Source organism: Dromaius novaehollandiae, chromosome 3 (assembly GCF_036370855.1).
Source record: "Dromaius novaehollandiae isolate bDroNov1 chromosome 3, bDroNov1.hap1, whole genome shotgun sequence".
Taxonomy (NCBI): domain Eukaryota; kingdom Metazoa; phylum Chordata; class Aves; order Casuariiformes; family Dromaiidae; genus Dromaius; species Dromaius novaehollandiae.
Window position 1 is genome coordinate 128,511,279 of NC_088100.1, and position 20,856 is coordinate 128,532,134.

The window sequence follows — 20,856 nt, forward strand, 5'->3', positions numbered from 1 at the left end:
AGTTTTGAATTTCAGCATTTTCCTTGGCTTGCTTAAACTGGCAATGGGGCTGATTGTATAAGGGAAACTGTGACTTGTCTGTACGTGAGAGAAATGTTGAATTGACTATTAATTGTAGATGTTACTTGCAGTAAAAATAAGTATACCTGCAATATCTTAAATGAGAGGTGGGCACATTAAAAATATTACTGTCATTGACTAATCCAGAAAGAAGGAATTTTTCTCTCCATCCCCCATAAGAATTCAAAGAAATAAAAATGTATATGGATTTGGGGAAAGAACCCCCTTCTGGATCATCAAAGACTTATCAATTTTTTCAAATTTGGAATTTCTGGTCTTCAGCAAATTGTGAAGCTAAGCAAATGGCACTTCTGTTCTTCAGCAAGCTGCTCAAATGTTTGCTGCAGATCACTTCCAATTCTAGCAATACATCAGTCTTGTCCAACACAGGCTTCAGGCCAAAACTGGAAGAAAATGGTGTTGATCGCTTTTTTGGCCTTTTACAGATTGGGGAAAGACATACTCCAGAGCTCTGCAAAGAAAGATAAGATCAACTAAGAAACATTCTGTCCTACTTCAGAGATGAGCAGAGGTTAGCAGGATCCCACATGAACAGTTTTAGCTTCTCGAGATCTCAAGCTGTGCTTAGAAGAGTGATAGCGGGCCTTGGCAGTTCCAGTTACATCATCTGTGGACTTCAGAGAACTTTTTTCTCTCTGGTCTTCACGTGACTTGATAAAATTATGAAGCCAGGAGTGGGGGCTTGAACAAAAGAATAAAACCTGAGTGATAGGCAGATGACACATTATTCTGCATCAGTCTGATGCTGAGCGTAAAAAATAATTGTTTTGAGCTTAGCTGGGGTCTCTAATGGAGTAAAGCTGAACTGGGACAGAACAGGTGACAGTAAGCACTTGATCTCTCTACTCCACAGTTCAGTGAACTCCTGTCTTGCGAAACGCTGGTTATGGTTCAGTACATGTGGTGTGAGCTTCTTAAACAATAGAAAGCTGTATAGACTTTGAAATTTTGATGCAAAAAGGCAGCTTTCAGGAAAAGCTCTATTAAAATAATTAAATTATTGCCATTATTTGAAAATGAGATGTGGTTTTCTTGTTGACCCTAACAGAGCATTTTTCTAAGTAACTAAAATTCACAAATTAAGTTTCTGAAGAATTCTTTGTATTCTAGCCATATGACTTCCACCTTGTTTTGTGCTGTACATTTAGCATCTCTTCTGTGTGCTCTTTAGGAATTTACTTAACTAACATTTTGAAAACAGAAGAAGGCAACCCTGAATTTCTGAAGCGACATGGGAAAGAGCTTATAAACTTCAGCAAGAGAAGAAAGGTAGCTGAAATAACAGGAGAGATTCAGCAGTACCAGAACCAGCCATATTGTTTAAGAGTAGAATTTGACATCAGAGTAAGTGGCATTATTTCCTTGGGTCTCCACATGTTGAGCTACTTCTGTGGTGATTCTGTCAGCTGACAGACCATGTAAACTGATAGACTGACACAGAGATAGGCAGAAGGCCTGTCAAAAAAATCTCTGTAAGGTGTCACTGTGAGAGAGGGCATAAAGCTCGTGGCTCACAGTTTGGTTTATTTCTTTTCGCAGCTATTGACACGTTGGTAGATGGAAGGTCTTTCTGGTCAGCGTTCAGCAGAACAGAAACCGCCACTGATTCTCACTGTATTTCATTCACTTCCTTCTATTTGTTACTGGCCTAAAGTGAACCCAATTGTCATTTTCCTCCTCTGTTACACTGCTTTTATAATCTGTTTCCAGGTTTACCAGAACTGCACTGTGTTTACTTCATGTGAACACACTCTCGCGTGCACGCTCTTGCATGCGCACTCTCTCTTTTAAGATTTTGATGTCTTTTGAGCTATATGCTCTCCTTTGCCATAGTTCTGCACTGATTATTTTAAGAGATTCTTCAAGATTTTCTCGTCTTTCATTCTCCTCAGGGTTTGACAGAATGTTTTCTGAGAGCAGTCTTCCCCGGAGTCAGTGTAAAGATGGGCTCTTTTTAGCTTCCTCTGAGGGTCACTTGAGATGACCTGGTTTGATTTTTGCATGTGGCAGTTATTTAGGATACTTGCACAGTTTGTTCCTCAGGCTGAACATAGCCGGAGCAGTGTCCAGCAGAAGGCTGGCAATAAACGAGCCTAACAACTGATGTATCTGTCATCGCTTTTTGACTCCAGTGTTGTCCAGGATTCACGCTGGAACTATTGAGATCATTTGTGCAAAACAAACAGACACTGTAGAAGAATCTCAGCTGATACAAATTTTCTGCCTTCTTGTATTTCAGAGATTTTTTGAAAACCTGAACCCAATGGGAAACAGCGTGGAGACAGAATTTACAGATTATTTGTTCAACAAGTCACTAGAAATAGAGCCACGAAATGTCAAGCCTCCACCAAGATTTGTTAGTATTCAGACCTTTTTTGTCTTTCAAGAAAGTGCTTAAATGTGTCTTTCACAGGTAGCAGAAGTTGTAGATCTCAAGCTTCGTAACTAAAAAGCTGCATGTAGCTGATTTTGTGGTGGTTTGATTTCATATGGCCTTTTAAACCGTATTATATTGTCTTTTTTTTCCCTCCCCCGCCCCCCAGCCTAAAAAGTACAGCTATCCTCTCAAGTCCCCGGGAGTTCGTCCATCTAATCCAAGGCCAGGTACCATGCGACACCCTACACCCCTGCAACAGGAGCCAAGGAAAATTAGTTACAGCCGCATCCCGGAGAGCGAAACCGAAACTACAGCATCTGCACCAAACTCTCCACGAACACCTTTGACCCCACCCCCTGCTTCTGCTACTTCTAGTACTACAGATGCCTGCAGTGTGTTCGACTCAGATCCTTCAAGTCCTTTTCATGCAAGTAGGTGCTAATAGATAGTCTGCAAAGAATGTACATATTAAATTTTATGGTCTTAAAATGGTAAATCACATTTATTCTTCTGAAGCGACAAAGAAATAGTCACTTTTGTCTCCTTGCAACAACAAAAACCGTCAATGCATTTCATTTTTATTACAAGTTTTACGGTTAAGGGAGAAACTGAGTATAATGAGGCATCTTGCATAGAGGGTATTGCATATCTTTGAAGAAACTGTTGGAACAGAAGGCTGATATATATATTTTTTGCTCATATATGTCCCAAGCCAACACTTGTGGGATTTGCTGCCATGTGTGTGGTGAAAGTATGTGGTGAATATCTGTTTGGTGGTAAAGAATGAGAATACAAGTGAAGGTTATTCTGGTGCCTTACTCTGCCCTCTCACCTTCCTAATTGGTTTCAGTGCACTTAGACCTTCTTCCTGCAGAACTTAAAATCAGTATTTCTCTGCATTAAATCCATCAGGGCTCATCCACACCTGTTTTCCTTCTCTCTTCACCAGCATACAAGGAAGCACATATTTTACAATGTGCTTTCAGTAGTTTGTAGTGGACTTAGCTTCTTTTCAGGCCCTAGAGCTTTCAAAGAAAGGACAGGTCCTGTTTTCAGCCGGATGTCACAAGGAAAAGTGACTGGCTTACAGCAGAAGTTGCTTCTCAGACCAGTGACACTGCTGAGTTTTCAAGCCAGGTCTTCTGAGTACCCGTGTAGAAGAAGTCATTTCTTCATTTTTCTGCAGATCCAGAATATTGTTTTAGTGCTTTTGCGATACAAGAAGAACTTGTGTGTTTTTTGTCTTGACGATTGCCTAGCAAGTGCAGAAATTGATGGTCACAGAGGCAGTTGCAGCTCAGAAGAGCAGTTTGTCTGGGAGCTGGAAGCAGAGGGCTGTTTGGTGCTATCTTTCTTTAACACCTTCATTTTTCACACTTTTTTATGAGCAATTAATTTACTTCAGTAAAAGCAAGTTGCCTTTCATGACAGCTTTATTAGCCACAGTAGGGGGAAATATGCTGAATTGAACAAAAGTTCATCATTATCGTAATAATTTTTTTTATGTTCGCTAGGATCTGCTTCCGTGTCATCCATAAACTTTACCAAAAGTTCAGATGAAGCTCCTGTTCCCCCTCCAGTTCCTCCACGAAGAAGACCAGAGTCTGCCCCAGCTGAATCCTCCCCATCAAAAGTAAGTAAGGAGAGAAAAAAGGGGTGGGGGGAGGGTTAGGAGCAGAGGGTGAGGTAAGGTAGAAAAGAAACTCTTAAAGATAATTTCTGTATTTTCAAAGAACTGCATGTGAAAGAGTAAGCATGTATTTCAAACCTGCGCAGCTCTGCCTCATTATGTCCTAATTCCCAAACCAATGAAAACTAACCAATGGGACCTAAATTTAGGGTTAGAAATGTGTCTCACCCTCTTGTCTACTCATCTGCTGTGCTCAGGGCCTGGCACTGCCTGGGAGAGCTTGAGGTTCCAGGCAGATGTTTCCATCTGGGATAATCGTCCCAGATTGTCATCTTGCAGTATATAAGCAGGGATAAACAACTGAAGAATAATAACGATGACAGGTGATGTACGCACTTCAGTCCCCTGAAAAGGTTTGCCAGACTATTTGACCCTGATGCTGTGGCATTCAGTGCTTTCCCTTCTTGATTGTCTGTCCTGTCCATCTTCCTGCTTGAGCCATTGCTGCTTTTTCCTGTTGCATTTGTCTGGCATTTGGGAACTGTTCCAGCTTTTATTGCAGACAGTATCAGATGTCTCTTGATTTCGGTGGGAGTTGGTTCATGACTTCAGAGAGTTGGGTGGATTTGAAAATCCCACTCAAAATTAGTTTAGAGCATGCGTGTCTTTGCCTTTAAGAGGACTTGTATACGTCTTTTCAGCAATTGTCCCTTTTGGACTACGGACTGCTGTCAACTTGCAGAGTCTAACACGTTTCTGTCTTCTTATCAAAATGCAATCAAAACCACCATAAACGTGATGGGATGGTGGAAACCATTTACCCTGTCGTTGTAGCCACAACCTGGGAACCATTCACGTCTAATCCCAGCCACCCTTCCTTAATTCCATTTTGTGAATGTAGTTTTTTTAACCTGTTCAGCATCACTTGCCTCTCTCTTTCTCCTCATTCTCGTGGGGAAATAACTGGTAGTTTTAGCCATCCTAAGTGCTTGTTACGTGGAGGCAGTGGAGGATACCCAGACTCATGTCAGTGGGCAGATCTGGAACCAGCATGGAAACTGTTGCTCTGATCTTTTTTTGCCTTGCCTTTTTCCCTCTCCCTGTATCCTCATTCCCTGCATCCCTGGCTGCTAACTCACATTTTGATACATCCCTGCGCTACCCCTGCATGTCCAGTCTCTTCATCTTTTGTGTCGGCATCACTCTGAGAACATGCTTTTGTCAGACACCACCGCTCCCTTTCGTTTCCTTACTCCCCACCTCCATTCTGCACTTGCTTGCTGTGCCTTCTCTTTAACTGGATAGAGCAATCCGCAGGGCAGGAACTGTGCTCCCGTTTCACAACAGAGCCCTGGTCTTTGCTGCCACTCTGAAAGTTTATTGAATGAAATGTTTGTGTACCTCAGATTACTTCTGCGCACCTGGACAGCCCACCAGCAATCCCTCCTAGACAACCAACCTCTAAAGTGTATTCACCAAGGTACTCAGTGCCTGACCGGACCTGCATCTCTGACCCCCCTGAAAGCCCTCCTGTGTTACCGCCACGAGAACCTGTGCGAACTCCAGATGTTTTCTCTAGCTCACCACTACACCTCCAACCTCCACCGTTGGGGAGAAAGAGTGAACTCGGTAACACCTTTTTCCCAAATAGTCCCTCTCCATTTACTCCCCCTCCCCCTCAGACACCTTCTCCACATGTAGCAAGGAGGCATCTTCCATCACCACCTTTGATACCACAAGACGTGGACCTCCATTCTGTTGCTGGACCACCCGTTCCTCCACGACAAAGCACTTCTCAACATATCCCAAAGCTTCCTCCAAAAACTTACAAAAGGGAGCACACACACCCATCGATGCATCGAGACGGACCGCCTTTGCTGGAGAACGCCCACTCCTCCTGAACTGTCCCTTGCGCTGGGAGTCACATTTTCCTGGTGCTACGTCTGTTGCTGGCAATGGATGCACTGAACCTGGTGGTGCCAAGGAGTTGGGATGTGTATGCCAAACACTAAAAACTTTCCAATAGATTGGAAATGCAGTGTACAGAAATGGAATCGCAAAAGCGGACGTTGTAGTGGAAAAACCGGTTAACTTGCTGTTCCTCTTTTCGTATGCAGGACATTGTTCTAAAGTAATCGGACAACTGATTGTACCAGAAAACAGACTTGAGGGACTTCTTTGGCCAATGTGCAGACTGTGTTTGTGTAATGAGCTCTAATATCCAGTACAGGAAGGAAAACAGTCTGGTATCCATCAGTTCCATACAGTGGCACAGTTTTTGGAATGAAAACATTATGCACTTTTTTTAAATCTCAAACAGGGAACTTTATATCCTTCTTAATTTTCCTTTGCTTTACTCCCTGCTTTAAAATACTTTCCTAAATTTATGAGAAGGACTGTGAGGAAGATCTGTGGTACCTAACCGAGTTAGAATTAAAGCATAGCACTGTATTGCGGTCCTGTTTACAAGTTGTTACAATGAGTAGTAGGGGGTACCTAGGCTTCACCAAAGAGGTACTTTATTATTTTTTTCTGAAATATTATGGTGCCAGTTCAAAATAAATTTTTGCCGGGAAGCATAATGTCTAATTATTGCTTTCTTTAGATAGAGCAGATGAAAGTCTTACATCATTAAGATGACAGCAAAATTTAAGAAAAAAGCAGCACTATCACCTGAAGTAAATATACTACTACATTTAGAAGACTGTTAATCTCTGCTAGGTTATGTCACGTTCTTTTTAAGGTTTACTGATAATCCATTTCATGGCTAGTAGCTATTCTTCTTCAGTCATGCCATGAAAACAGTCACTTGTGAAAAGGAGCACTCACCGGCCAACTTCCATAGCTATTGTCATGTTTTACTAACAATAGGTTAATCAGCATACATAGAATTGCCTTGCAGTTGCAGAAATCATGTGTATATAGTGAATGTTGCATAAATATACTTGCAGATTGTTTTTAATTTAATTGAAATAAAGATACAGATATGTTTGGCTGACATATGTTAAATTATTACATGGACAAATGTACAATTCAGTTTTTCAGTTAAACACTGAAGGGGATAAAAGCACATGTTGTGGTACGTATTTTTCCTAGTTCAGCATATGTATTTTAGTAATAAGAGTCTAAAGCAAAGTCAGTTTTGGCATGTGTAACAAAGTAAGAATTTAGTAATAATTGAGAAGCTGGGTTACTCCCAAAGTGAATTATTATACGTTATAAAAATTCTCAGACCTCATGTATGCCATTTGTTAGAGGAATTCAAACTTACATTAATCTTTACAGTAGCCTTTCTGTGTCTGAAGTACACATGACAGAACGTGTACTGGCATAAGCTTCATGACATGGATTATCCATAAACCTGTGTACTGCTCTTCGACTGTAGCCAATACTGTGACAAATAATGCATGCCAGTTATTGAAGAAAAGAAGCTCTATAATCTCCACTACAGTATGTTTGTCAAGCGTGAAGTATCTCATCTCCAGTTAATAAGGCTCATGGGTCAAAGTAAAATTCTATCACATTTCCTCTTTGGAAGAAGAATATATTTCAGCATCTTGGAAAGCTGTGCTATTAGCGATGGTGTTAGTAGAATGATGATGGAAATCACCTTTTCTAATACTTTCTGCAGTGCCATCGATCGCTGCGCCCTGGTCCTTTAGTGTGGTCTTTACATTTCAGAAAGTGTTCAAATTTCATCAACGTAAACAGCAGTTTTCATCCTAGTCAAATGGTGAGAATTTGTCGGTTGTATGCCTTCTTTGATATCTTCAACAACTTAATTTTGAAGTATTCTGCTGGCAAAGGAAGAAAAAATTAAGATCTCAATCTCTGTTTCAGAGGAGAACATTCATCATGGGAGCTTTGGAAAAACCCCTCAGCTGCAGGAAGCATAGTTTAGGCTATCAGTGCTTTGGATGTTAACCCTACGATGGGCATACTGTTGGCAATGTCATAAAAATTATTATATTATCTCGACAGTGGGTTACCAGAGAAGGCCTCTTAAATGTAGACTCTCTGGTCTTTAGCTCTGGTTCTGTGCGAATTCATAGTCAAGGCAGGCGAGGCAGAAGGAATGATCCAATGGTTACGTTGCCCAACTAGGAACCCCGTATTCGTTGTTAATCTGCAGATTTCTTGAATGTCACTAGGCCTCTGCTTCCCTTTTGGAAATGGGGAGAATGCTGTCTCGCATCTCGGTGGATAAGGATTAAAGTTCCTTACTGGCGGGGTACTCGGACGATAAATGGTAATGGTTGCTATGCAAGAACCTAGCTTAAGCTTCCTTTAGAGCCCAGCAGAGTGAGTCCAGTCGTATACAGCGCACAAGTCCTGGGGCTGACTCAGCTGCGAAGCAAGACAGACAGAGCGAGAATCGAACATGTTGCATTTAGGATAGGAGTTTTGAGCACAGCTGCTAAGACACTGGTGTGTCTTAGGACAGCTTTATTTGCATTAGTAATTATTTAATCGGCAATAACTTTTTATTCGGACCACGTTTGCGTTGGTGACAATACGTTCGCATGGAAAATTCACGTGGAAAATGAATCACTTTTATGATTCTGTCTGGCTCCCTGTTGAACAACCCTGAATGGTCTGGTGTGGCCTGAGAGCATGAAGTGACCTGGAGCAATGCAACATGCTTATGTGGAGGCTGACAGCTAGCTGGGTGAGTTGCTGTGCTAGTCTGGAGTGCCTGCTATGGCTAAAAGTGAGCCCAGATGACTGCAAAGTACTTTGGGTGCAGGGATCCTTACGTGGGCAAGGGTGGAAAATGAAGTGCTTACATGGTTTTAGAGGTCAGCAGAACTTCACAGGTGCAATACTTTCACAATTTTTGCTTGTCATGTCACGGTTTCTGCTTTAGAGCATAGCGCAGCAGCACAGCGTAATCCGGGCTGGTTTTTTCTCTTCCACAGAGGATGTCATAGCTGCGTGTTAGCTTAGAAAAGTCCCCTGGGAGTTTGGGAACTGCTAGTTTCGCGAGCCGTGTACAATTACTGTAGTTCAGCCTACAGGATGACCCCTCAGCTCTCTTGCTACCTGGTGACCCAAGTTACATATTGCTGTCATGGCATTCAGCAGCCCAGGCAGGGTTTTCCTGCTGCTGTTGTTTAGGGAAACCATTATCCTGCTTTGGGATCCATACCGGGGCGTCATTTGAGCGCCCCATCCTCGAGAAGCCATCGCTGGTATGAGCTAGTCTGCTTCCCTGATGTGCCTCGCTTAAATCGGAGAGAAAGAGGTCTGTCTCAGTATATTTATGCTAGTGCACTGGATTTGGATCGTTTCAGGATTTAGGTTAGCATTTCTGGATGTTTAAACTATTTTTCCTTTTGTGCATATCTTAAATTAGACTTTCTTTCTCTGTTCAGTTGGGTCGGATTCAAACTCAGCGATGTCACTGGAGGTACCACTATTGCGGTTAGCAGGTTATTCTGCTTCTGGGAGAGGGTTTTACTTTGTTACGTACAGGGAGGTTTTCTTCTGAGCCTGGAGGGGTGCTTGAACAAATTCGCATCGCAGCAGGCTGTGTGGCAAAGCCAGTGCATTATAACAAGCGTCAGTTCTCGCCTCTGGGGCTGTTGTCTCAATCTAGTGTAGCAATTTGCAGAGGCAGCCTCTACTACTGGTGTTTCTAGCAGTGCTGCAATTTAAGCTCAACTAGAAAGAGCCCATCGTTCATGAATGTTTGTCGTAGAAGAAAAAATGTTTAAAATTAAAAATGGTAAACAAAAAGTTCCTTAATGCTTTGCTGCTGTGAGCAGTGCATTTGGCTGTGGTATATACAAGTCCCTCCTTGGTTTTCTCCTGAATGCCGATGCCTTTTTCCATCAGCAAGGAGGGCCTTGTTCAAAAAGGCTTTTTTTTTTTTCTTTAAGATGATATAAAAATGTTGGCAGCTTCTTATGGGTTCCCCCCTGCCCCTAGATATCCTTTTTAAATGTAGAGTTGTGATTTCAAAACCTAGATGATACATGGGCTGAAGTCTTTTTTGCTCTTATTTGTTAGGGAAGGAAACATGTGGCCCAATACAGTTGTAAAGCCGAATGCGCTTTTAACTTAGTTTGTAAATTTCATGCCTTATTTTCCATTAAAAAAACACCTTTAAGTGCATTTTTCTGTCAACTGTGAGCAAATTTCCCTTTTGCCTTTAATGAAAAATAGTGCATTAAGCGGCCAACTGCTGCAGCGTTGTAAGGCAAGCGAAGTAATGGGCAAGTCACTTTTTTGACTTTCTAGCAAGCAGTTGTGAAATCATGTTCCAGTGGCTGAAAGGTTGAAAGGGAAAAAAAAATTTAAAAATGTGCCAGATGCATGACAATTTTAGTAGCTGCCAAATGTGCCTTTTATCAAAGAGCATCTGTAACTTTTTTAAGAAGAAAGGTAGACTATCTGGGTCGCGTGATATTGGAATCGTTTTGGACAAATTTGTTTGAATCTACTTGGGAATGAGCTTTTTTCTGTTTGTGAAATGAGCAAATTTTAGGTTCCAATAAGTTTGTTCCGGTATATGTGTACATTTGCCTTTGTTTAATGGCATGGTTACTTGCCAAAATGAGTAAATGTTAAAAGCTATGTCAGTCCAGATGTAAAAAGAAAAAAGCAGAAAGAGAAAAGTGGTAAACTTTACCTGGCACATCTTATGACCTGTGTACCTAACTGTCTGTAGGTGATCTTTGTATGCTGTGTCTGCAGTGGTATTCGGATTGCATTTAAGTGAAAATTTAATAGTGGCTGTTACCTTTTGGCATTAAAAGATATGTTCTAAAAATAAAAAATGCCTTACATATCCCGGAAGTGTACACTTTTGAATATGTAAGATACAATGAGAGTCTTGGTAGTCTGAGACTGGCTGCCTTAAGCTTAATACTGTGCACTTTAAGTTAAGGACACTTGTGAGTCGCTACAGATGTAGGTATTGCTTAGAATAGTAAAATGTTAAATTATGCAATAGCTTCTGAACAGCAGCACCATATGGAGTAGAAGACAAGTGAGCAAGATATATGTACAATGAGGGAAACAAAGTGGCTTCCTGAGAGCGACAGCATCTTTGAACTGTGGTGTTCTCTGCCACAGGATTGTTCATTGTAGGTGTTAATCCAGCTCTGCAGCTTTCTTTTGTAACTTACTGCATCAAAGGATCTCTAGTTCATGGGTAAATACTGTCTCTTGATTTGGCTGTATGAATCTTCTGGGTAGTTTGTTTCGTATAAGAACCTACATCTTGTCTCTTTGTTGAATCAGATCACAGTAAATAAAGGGAGATTATCTTTCGTAACTTGTATCTGGCATTAGACACCTGCTTTCAAAGAACAGAGTGAATAAATGAAAAGCACTCATAAGTAGAAGCTGCTTGATATTCTTGGTAGCCTCCTCTCCCTAGTCCCCCCTGCAGAACCCCCATAAGCAATGAAACTGAAACCCCAACAGCCAGAGACAGTAAGTACTATCCTTGCTGCAGCTCCTCACCTGTTCATGTGTGAGCAAAGGGCCCTAAAACTTTCTGTGCAGAGTTTGGAGAGGAGAACTGGATTCAGTGGAACCTGTTGAAATCCTTGTGCTTTTGCCAGGGCGTATTGCCATAGTCTGTAGTGAGGTGAAAATACTTTAAGATCAAACAGAGGAAGCCATAAAAATTTGCCTCACTGGATAAAAAGTAGGAGAAGGTGCCGAGTTTATATAAACTTTGGGAAGTATGCTCTGTTTTGCTGACTTAGAGTAATGAAGTGGTGAGAAGATACATTTGGGCCACCTCTAAAAGCCAAAGTTATAATCTGAGGAGATTCAGGATGGCTGCCTTAATCAGGGAATAGAGCTGTGGAAAGGTAATCTAGAAGAGTTACAGGCATGATGACATGTCCTCTAGGGAGCCATCGCAGAAATTGGTGGTTCCCTGCCAGCTGATAGGCACGTGCTGCATCCTTATGGTGAAAAGGGAGTTGAGCAGGAAACACCCCAGTAGACTTGCACAGACGTAAAATTGCATTTTGGGTTGGAAATACAAAACACTGCCAACCAAGCTCCTAATCACTGAGACCACTGTCCCTGAGCTGTGCAGGACTGCAAGGTGCTACAGAGCAGTAGGAGCAATATTAGGCAGGCTTGACGTGCTGCGTGACGTGAGGAAGCGTGAGCACAACGGACTGAGTTGCCCTGTTTGTGGTATCATTGCTTTGGACCTTTTGAGAATGTGGCAAAGGTAAGATGCGTATACAGTGTTGATAGTCGGAATTGGAATTAATCATGAAGAAACTTGGTATGTGACAGATGTTTGATAGACCAGAAGATAATAAGATCTCTTGTGGAGTTGAATAGTTGAAATTACGGTGGCATGTATGTGAGTGGAGGAGGCTGGTGGGATTTTTTGTGAAGGCTGAGTCATCTGTAACAGAAACAGCAGAAGGAGTAAAGGAGATGGAGGGGAGCACTGAAGAAATGTCACACTGAGCTGCACTAACAGTAGGATCATGGCTAGAAGCCAGGAAGGAGACAGCTTTTCAGCCGAGTGCTGGGTGAAAGAGGCTTGGAACCAGGTGTTTGGGAGCACCATCCTCTCATGTGACTCCATGTGTGGGCAGGGGAACAGGATTTTTTAAGTAATGTTGCCTTGGAGAGAGACCTGAGAAACATGTATTTCTCCTTTTAATGGACACAACCTAATGGCTGATTCAGTGCAAAAGAGACTACAGCATTATTTAAAAGCAACATTTATTTGGCACAGGAAGAAAAATAATGGAGAGCACACACACATACTAAAGATGAGGTTGGGTTGGATCCTACAAGAGGCTTTGTGTTTCTGTTGTGGTACTGAGCATCATTCACTCATTTTATTTACATTTTGCAGATTGTGAGCGGGTACAAGGAAAGATTCAGGACATCTCAAATGATAAGTGTAGGCCCGGAAGTAAGAACTCACACAGGAGCAGAAAGAAATAATATCCATCAGTCTCACCATGCCTTAAATCAGTAAGACAGAAGCTAAAATCCATGTGCATTTTACAAGCAAGGGTCTGCCACTCTGGGAGGATTTCTTCACTCAGGAGATGTAGCAAGGTAGGTTTTCCCTTTTGTCCCTATTTCTGCCCTGGCATCTGCCTGGCAGGTGCAAGGAGCAAATTTGTGCAATGAAAGATAGAAGTCTGGTTGTGTGTGAGACACAAAGACATGAACATCAGAGCCCTTGGCAGCATCAGTGTATTACAGCAAGCTAAACCTTAAAAATCCACATAGCAACTCTCCATGCTAGGACATTCTCACTATGCCCACAGTTACCAAGGTCTCCAAACCACCCTCTCCTCATCCAGCTTCTGACACTGCATAGTCAGCCTTCTCTCCCAACAGATGGGATGTCTGGTGTCGCTGAAAGGGTTCCCTGCTTTGCTTTTGTCCGTGCAGAAATGGGAGAGCCAGATGACACAGAAAGATCTGAGTAGCAGCTCCCATCACTGGCCTCTGAGCACCCGCCTGTGATACGGGCAGGCCTGTGCTTAGCAGCGCTCCCAAGAGCCCGTGCAGCAGGCACAGCATGTGTATGGCTTTCAGGCTCATGCTTCTGAGTGCTCTGCATGCAGATGGGCAGTTGCACTTGGCTCTGCTGACTCCTCAACCCTTTCTTTTTACCTCCCACCACTGGCCTAGACTGTGCCTCTTCTCAGGTCCTCTGAGTATGTTCCCAGCCCTTTGCCTTCCTCCTCCTTCCTTTCGTCATCCTTTTTCCCAAAACATTTGCCCGCATCTTGGCATGACTGGACAGGGATGATGTTGGGGAGGGAAACGTGTCTTGTATACATAAAACTCTGGTTCCATGGACAAACAAATAGGTCTGGCTGTGGCTGATTCCTTTGCAGAACAAATAGGCTTCATTGATGCCTCAGTTACAGGTATCTGGCTCTTCTTACGTACAGGCTATCCTGGCTCTGTGCTGTCTGACTGAGGGCTGCTAAGTCCTAGGAGTGTCTTGCTGATGCATGGCTGGTCAGCGTGGAGCAGTGCTGGGTAAGAAAGGCCAGGGAATTTGTGACTTAATGAGGATGCGAGGGAGAGAGAAAGAGATTGAATTTTTTTTTTTGTCATTTTTTTTTGTTTAAACAAAAAAAATTTTTCTGGAATAGTTTCCAAAAGACACACACAAAAAATCTAGCATAAGTTGGGTTTTTTTCCCCCTTTGGAAGGAGGAGAGGTGGGTTTTGGGGAACTATTTTGGGTCCAGTAAAATATATGGGGCAGGCACTGGCTAAAACATTCTAGTCTCTAGCGTTTTGCTTGGCCAAAACATTTTAATCTCAAGGGCTTTGCTTGGTCATTTTCTTGAAACGTTGGAAAAGCTTTGAGATAAAAGACAGATTCTGTTTGGGTTGGGTTAAAACCCCTTTTCACACACACCTCTTCCCCTCCCCGAGAGGAGGAAAAGCAGGTTCGATAACTGCAGGTCAGCCGGCACTGTTGAAGAGCTGCAGGCCCTGGGTCTGCCGCTGGTGTTTAGCCATTGCAGCCTGGGACGCTGGCTTCCTGCCCTCCCTGTAGCGTTGCCGCTTCCGGGAGAGCCGTACAGCATGGTGGGTGCTCTTCTTTTTGCCCCACCGGGTGGGGAGCCATCGGGCACCAGATTCAGTCCCCCTGCACTGGTGTTGGCATGCCAAGCCCCTCATCTCACAGCCTTGCCCCCCAGGAGGTTGCCGTTGGCCCTGCTGAGACGGTTCATGGCCTCTTCAGGTGAGATGACAGACCAGCGTCCCAACCCTGCCAAAAGAGGGTGATAAAACCACCTTTCTTCTTGAAGCTGCCCTCAGCATGCCCCAGCTCCAGCTGATGTCACAGCCCTGAGCGATCAGTTGCTCTTGCTGCTGAGGTGTGGCGTGGAGAATGCACTAGAAGGGCTATGGTTCCCTCCATATTGTTGTTTTAACAAAAGCTACAATCTAGTCTTCTATAGAAAACAGCATTGCTAACGGTTTTTTACATCGAGATGTGGGGAGGGCATGCTCGTGGCTTTGTTGTGGGAGGAAGAGTATCGTTGCACAAGAAGGAGTTCTTGTGACGCTGAACGTGGGGCACCATCACCTTTCCTGCCCTGATGCCTCAATGTTAGCTGGAAGAGCTGCTCCAAAGCAGGGTACTGCACATGCTGGGGCTTGTAAGGAGGTGTCAGGCCAAAGAGAGTTAGCAAAGAGTATTCAAAATGTATTACAGACCAGGAGCCAGGACGCTGGTTGACTGTGTCAGTGTCTGCATCGGTCCATGGTGGGGAGAGAGTGGAGAAGAGTCTTTGTCTCCTGTGGTGGGCCCTGGACTCAACCAATGCCACCTGCCTGGAGATACAGGTGATCCTGACAGTGAGAGTAGAGATTCGTATGGTAGGAGGCAATTCAAGGAACAACACATCGAATAAAAGGTAGAGCAAGATTTCAGGGAGTGATGGAAGTCCGAAAGAAAGGATGCTGCTAGCTAAGCAGTACAAAGCCTGGGTGCTTCAGCTGATTCTTATCAGACCTCCTCAACCCAGCTGGGTAATGTGAGCTGGCCTCCTGGAAAATATCTTGATGATGGGTTTTCTTTAGAACGTGCGGGAAAGAGGAGAACTTCAGACTTCTGGCCAGGATGCAAATGCTGCAAAGACAAAACCTTTCTGTTGTGGGTGAGCCCAAATTAGGCTTGGTTTGAACTGGGAAGAGCAGAGAGGTATGGGAAATCAAGCAACATCGGGGGATGAGGGGGAGGAGAAGAGATTGGGATTTGGCCAAAGCTTTCCAAAACTCCAAGGAAAGTTAAGTTCAAGTCAGGCAGGGGTGAAAGCTAGCAAGTTCCTGTGCTTACTGGACCTGCTGGCTGAGCTCTGCTTCAACCCATCGCCTGGCCCTCCCCTGTGCTAGGAAGAGCAGGCTGCATTTGTGAGGCAGCCGTGACCGTCTCCTCTCCCCCACCCCTCCACCTACTGTGTTAGTCAAGGGGGGGGATCTCAGGGCCTTGCTGTCTGTCTCCACCCTCAGGGACCTGGGGAAGCACTGTCGCGCTTAGGCTGTGGCCTGCCTCTCTTGGGGCTGCTTATTTCTTTTTGAAGAGCTTGCGGAAGGAGCTCCGGAAACCCCCCTTGGGCTCGTGCCGCGGGTTGTGGTCGCTGAAGGATGTTTGCTCATTGTCATCCTTCTGGCAGAACCTGGTGTTGTCTTCTGCATGGAGCTCCTAAAAGGGAAAAGACAATTTAACCAGCGTTTGCAACCTCACGTCCTTGTCCCTTTCTCTTTCTCTCTCTCTCTGTGCTAGGAGGGACCTGGTGTGTGATGAGGTGCTGGCAAGGCTGGGAGACAACACATCCCTCGGGCCTCGGCAGCACTGGCACCTCTGCAGAGCTTGCTGCAGGCTGTGAAGCCGGGGCAGTGGCAGAGGAGTGGAGAGGCACGGTTAGAGGGAACTGGAGCCTTCCTCACTAACCTTTTTATGCAGAGAGGCCTTGCTAGCCCCTTCCTTGGTCAATGAGGGAGCAAGCCAGCGTGAGGAGTTGAAGGAGCAGGTCCTTCCCGCCCCCTCTTCACTTGTGAACTCCATTTACCTTAGAAGAGAGAGGCTTCCCTAGCTGATGGGATGGGAGAGACTCTTCTGTTGGCTCTGCTGCTCCCTGGTTGTATATCTGTGGAGCAAGAGACTTTCGTTAGCACACGCACCTTGTGGTAAATGTGCCACTGAAAGATCTCCTCTCCCCCTTTCAGGAGATGGCTGAGTCCCTCTCAGTGTGGCTCTGGACAGGCCCCTTTTTCTCCAGTCCAGCCTACCACTGCTGCAGTGGTCTCCTTTGGAGGAGACCATGTCCTGCAGAGGTTGTAGCCAACACAGCAGCTGTTCTGGCCTAACTTCCCATCTGCACCCTGCTCTGTGCAGGCGGGTGCCAAGCAGCTGGCAGGCTCTTTTTTCTGGGTGGGCTGTGTCCCTACAGCTCTTCTCCCTCTGCTTCAGCTCCCCTGCTCAGCTCTCCACCACCTCCACTCGCTAGGCTTTTCTCTTTCTTTTCTTTAAGGTTTCCCTGCTGCCTTTTCAGTGAGGCTGTCAGGAATGTTTCTCCCATCATCTGCACCTGCAGCCTTCGTATCCCTTGCCTCATTAGAACAGGAGAGTGCTTCTCCAGGCTGCAGAGAGGGCACTAACCTAGCACCTAGGCCTCTTCCCAAGGAGACCTCAAGGGCACAGGGATATTCATCCATGCCTTCTCCCCTGGCTGCTCCAGGTCAAAGCTGACTCTGAGCAGGCACTGCAAACTGCAGGAACATTGTTCCTGCGAGGCCTGCTGTCCCTGCAGGGCTGGAGTGCCGCCTGCCATGCCAGTAGTTGTCTGAGGGACAGGGACGCAGTTGCTGGGCTCTGTCTGTTTTCCCAGAGACTTCAGCATGGCTCCAAGGGTCACAGAGCAAATGCAGGTGAAACAAAACCCATGGACCAGATCCTTGTTGGTGCAAATGGGCTGACTTGGCAGAGTCATGCTGGTTTACACCAGCTGAGGATCTGATCCTAAATTTCTTAGCCCAGCACTCCTTCTCGCAGCAGGTGAAAGGGCATCTTTTTAACTGAGTGCCAACCTATAGCACTCATTTCAAACAGCTTTGCTCATACCTCAAGGCCCCGATCAGATACAACATTTACTCGTAAGGAGAGCTCAGTGACAGCTAAAGAGACATGACAGCCTAGCTTGTCTCCAGGGTGATCTAGCCCTGCACTCAGCCAGCTGCGTGTCTCAAGCCCATGCTTCTCCCTGGAGGAAATATGTGTGAAAAGGAGCTGTCCTGCATCTTGTCTCTCCCTTGGATATGTACGTGCAGATGAGGGCTTTGGATGTGCAGACTTGGAAGCTATTTTGGCATGTTCTCCCCTAACTGTATCTCAGATCTCTCTCCTGCTGCTGCTTCTGCACCACCATGTGCCTTTCTTTTCTCCTCCTATTTTAGCCTCCTTACTTCCAAAAAGCTCTGTTTTTCACCCGCTCCTCTCTGTGGGGGGAAGTAGCTCCTTTGGGAGCTTCGAGATGAAGCTGAGATCATGTGAGGCTGGACATTTCTCTCCTGCTTCTGCTGCAGCCGGCTCCCACTGCTGCTCCTCGTGCTGTAGAGTCTGGCGCTCACGCCCTCAGCGCTCCTCGGCAGCTCCTTCAGGGACCTGCTCAGCTGCTTGCCTTTGCTGTGGAACATCTCACGCTTGTAAGTACTGCTGCTTACGGGAGTACAGCTCTTAGGCAATGGCTGTAAGGCATGATCTGTCCTCTCCGGTTCTGACGTGAAGTTAACAGGCCTAAGGAAGCAAATGTCTAAGCTGGATTCGGAAGAGGCTGGGGAGCAATTCTCAAAGAGAGCAAGGTTTTGGAAGGCGTCGTCTTCATAGGGGCCTGGCAGGGTGAAAACTTCCCCAGGGTAGTCAAACTCTTCATAGCTTGGCGCAAAGTTCCTCGCATCCTGCAGCAGCTCCACAGAGGTCCTGATGGCTCTCTCAGTGTTTCCCACCGCGTCAGCTGGCGGTGCTTCATACTCCATTTCGGGGATAGATTGTAAGGGGGCTGTCAGAGCCTTGAGTTCCTGCTCCGTGAGCTGAGAGGATGCAAGGATGTTCTCTGGCCTCTCATGTTTTCTACTTTCCATTTCCCAGTCGGGGGGCTTTACAGCCTGGATGTTCTCCATCACAGCTGGCTGGGATTTCTTCATCTGGGGCATCAAATGCCTTAAATATCGGAAACAAAACAAAACAAAAAAAACCCAGAAGGAAGTGGAGTACAAAAGGATGATAGACAGCCTGGCAAGCCCCCCCCCCCCCATCCTCTTGCTTTTAATACCCAAAGGTATTTTAGTATCTTGGAGAACATTAACAGCTGCCATTAATAGAAATTGTCTAGATGAATTAGCAGGAGCAAACCTGCAGGGGTAGGACTGCTTGTCCAGTAGCTTTGGGTCACTCGAGCTCTACACCACCTAACAGATGGAAACCAAGAGCAGGGTCTGGCAGCTCCTTCTCTTTCCTGTTCATCCCCATTCTGGATTTTCACCTTCCTTTCCCTCTCTGTAATATAGGGGCCTGTCTTGGGGAGGTGATTCTGTCTGGAAAAATGTTGAGGGTACCTGGAGAATTGCTACCCTCCATGTGTGCCAGGGAAGTCAGCGGGGAGTCCTGCTTCGGGGAGGCACTAGGTACGCACCTCCCTGCACTTACAAAACCCTAGTTAAGGAAGTAATGCTGCTGTCCACTGGGGACATAATGAATGGGGCAGGGGAAGGAATGATTTTATGCTCACCGCTGGGAGTCTGGGTAACCCCTCCCTTCTGGTGAAAAAGGAGGGGGTCTGGGGCTAGGCAGTAACACTTTTCATACTCCTGCGTACGTGCTGTGCTGTGATCCTGACTTAATTTCAGGCCGTCCATGCAGGCGTGCTGGCAGCAGCTATTGCAGCAGCTGGAGCCTGTGTTGCTTGGGAATGCCTGTGCAGCATTTGAGGATTTGAAGATGACGCTACGCTAGGGAGGTGGCTGACATGACAAACAGCAGTGCTTCAGTCCAGAGGGGCCTTAGTCAGCTTGAGAACTGGGCCAAGAAAAACCTTGTGATGTTGAAGGAGGAGACCTGGAGAGCTCTACCCCGGAGCAGGATAACTGCATGCATTAGGCCAGGCTGGGAGATTTGGGCTGAGCAGCAGCTCTGCTGTGAACTTGGGGTTATGCCAGGGTGAAAAAGAGCCGGCGGTGCGCGCTCATCGCAGACAAGACAAACCCTGGCCTGGTTTGTGTTAGGAGCCCCATGGCCAGCAGAGTCAGGGGAATTATTACTTGCCCTCTATTCAGTGCTGGTGAGGCCCCACCTGGATCATGTCCAATGTTGTGTCCCCCGGTTCAGGGGGGATGCGGGGAAACTGGAGAGGGGCTGGTGGGGGCTACCAAGGCAGTCAGGGCCCTGGAGCACAGCACCAGTGAGGTGAGGGAGCTGGGCTTGGGTGGTCTGGTGAAAAGGAGGCTGAGGATTGATTTAATAACATTCTACGACTACTTTGAAGGGCATTCAGAAAGTTGGTGGGGCCAAAGTTTTGTAGTATCAAACGATATAATGAAGCACAACAGCCACAAGTTGTGGCTTTGGAGTTTCAGGCTGAACAGTAGAAGAAAAAAAATCATTAGGGGGATTGTGAGATATGTGGGGGTCTCCATCCTCAGAGGCTTTTCAAGACAGGGGCTGGATAAAGCCACGGCTCATCTAATGTCGGCAACAGTCCTGCTCTGAGCAGGAGGTTGGATGGAGGCTCCAGCGGCCCCTTTCAGCAAGTATTTCTGTGATTCTGTGTGTGCATCTCTACTTATTTAGGTGACAGACATTTGCCAGGTCACATCAAATATTTCTGGTTCCCAGTGGAAAAAATAAAGGGGCAACTTCTCTAAATGAGCTGTTGCTATACAGTATGGATCCAGGAACTCATGGGACTGTGCTCTAGGATCAGTGAACCCACATGTCTCCCTAGGCAGCACCTAGCCTAGACAGTTGTAAAGGTAAAAGTCATTCTGCCTGCAGGGACAGTTTCCAAAAGAGTAGCCCACAGGTTCATTCAGCCTGGTATGCTGAAACAAGAGATAAGGCAAGCCTAGCATGTTCCTTCTCTGATCGTCTTCTCAGCTGGCACCTATCAATAGGTTAGGGATGGCCAGGGATTGCAGTGGCACCGGTAGCCCTGTCTTCCTTAAGTTAGTCTTGTCACTTTTTGAACCCATTCGCACTTGCATCCTGTGGCAGTGAGTCCCATAGTTTAATGATA

The 20,856-nt window shown here is 45.5% G+C and overlaps 2 protein-coding genes across 5 annotated transcripts in view; one reads left to right on the forward strand and one right to left on the reverse strand.

Annotated features, from left to right (window-relative positions):
* Nucleotides 1-7,086, forward strand: part of SOS1 (SOS Ras/Rac guanine nucleotide exchange factor 1) — a 51,357-nt gene extending 44,271 nt beyond the window's left edge. For all 4 annotated transcript variants that reach the window (XM_064510084.1, XM_064510086.1, XM_064510085.1 and 1 more), the window contains 5 exons: nt 1,253-1,425; nt 2,321-2,437; nt 2,625-2,889; nt 3,973-4,091; nt 5,495-7,086. In XM_064510084.1, the coding sequence (XP_064366154.1) occupies nt 1,253-1,425; nt 2,321-2,437; nt 2,625-2,889; nt 3,973-4,091; nt 5,495-5,989 (1,169 nt within the window). In that variant the 3' untranslated portion in view covers nt 5,990-7,086. The remainder of the gene's footprint in view (nt 1-1,252; nt 1,426-2,320; nt 2,438-2,624; nt 2,890-3,972; nt 4,092-5,494) is intronic.
* A 5,697-nt stretch (nt 7,087-12,783) lies between these two features.
* ARHGEF33 (Rho guanine nucleotide exchange factor 33) overlaps nt 12,784-20,856 on the reverse strand; it is a 34,174-nt gene continuing 26,101 nt past the window's right edge. The window contains exons 15-16 of the mRNA XM_026110455.2: nt 18,032-18,785; nt 12,784-16,271 (exon numbers count right to left, since the gene is read on the reverse strand). Of these exons, the coding sequence (XP_025966240.1) occupies nt 16,134-16,271; nt 18,032-18,785 (892 nt within the window). The 3' untranslated portion in view covers nt 12,784-16,133. The remainder of the gene's footprint in view (nt 16,272-18,031; nt 18,786-20,856) is intronic.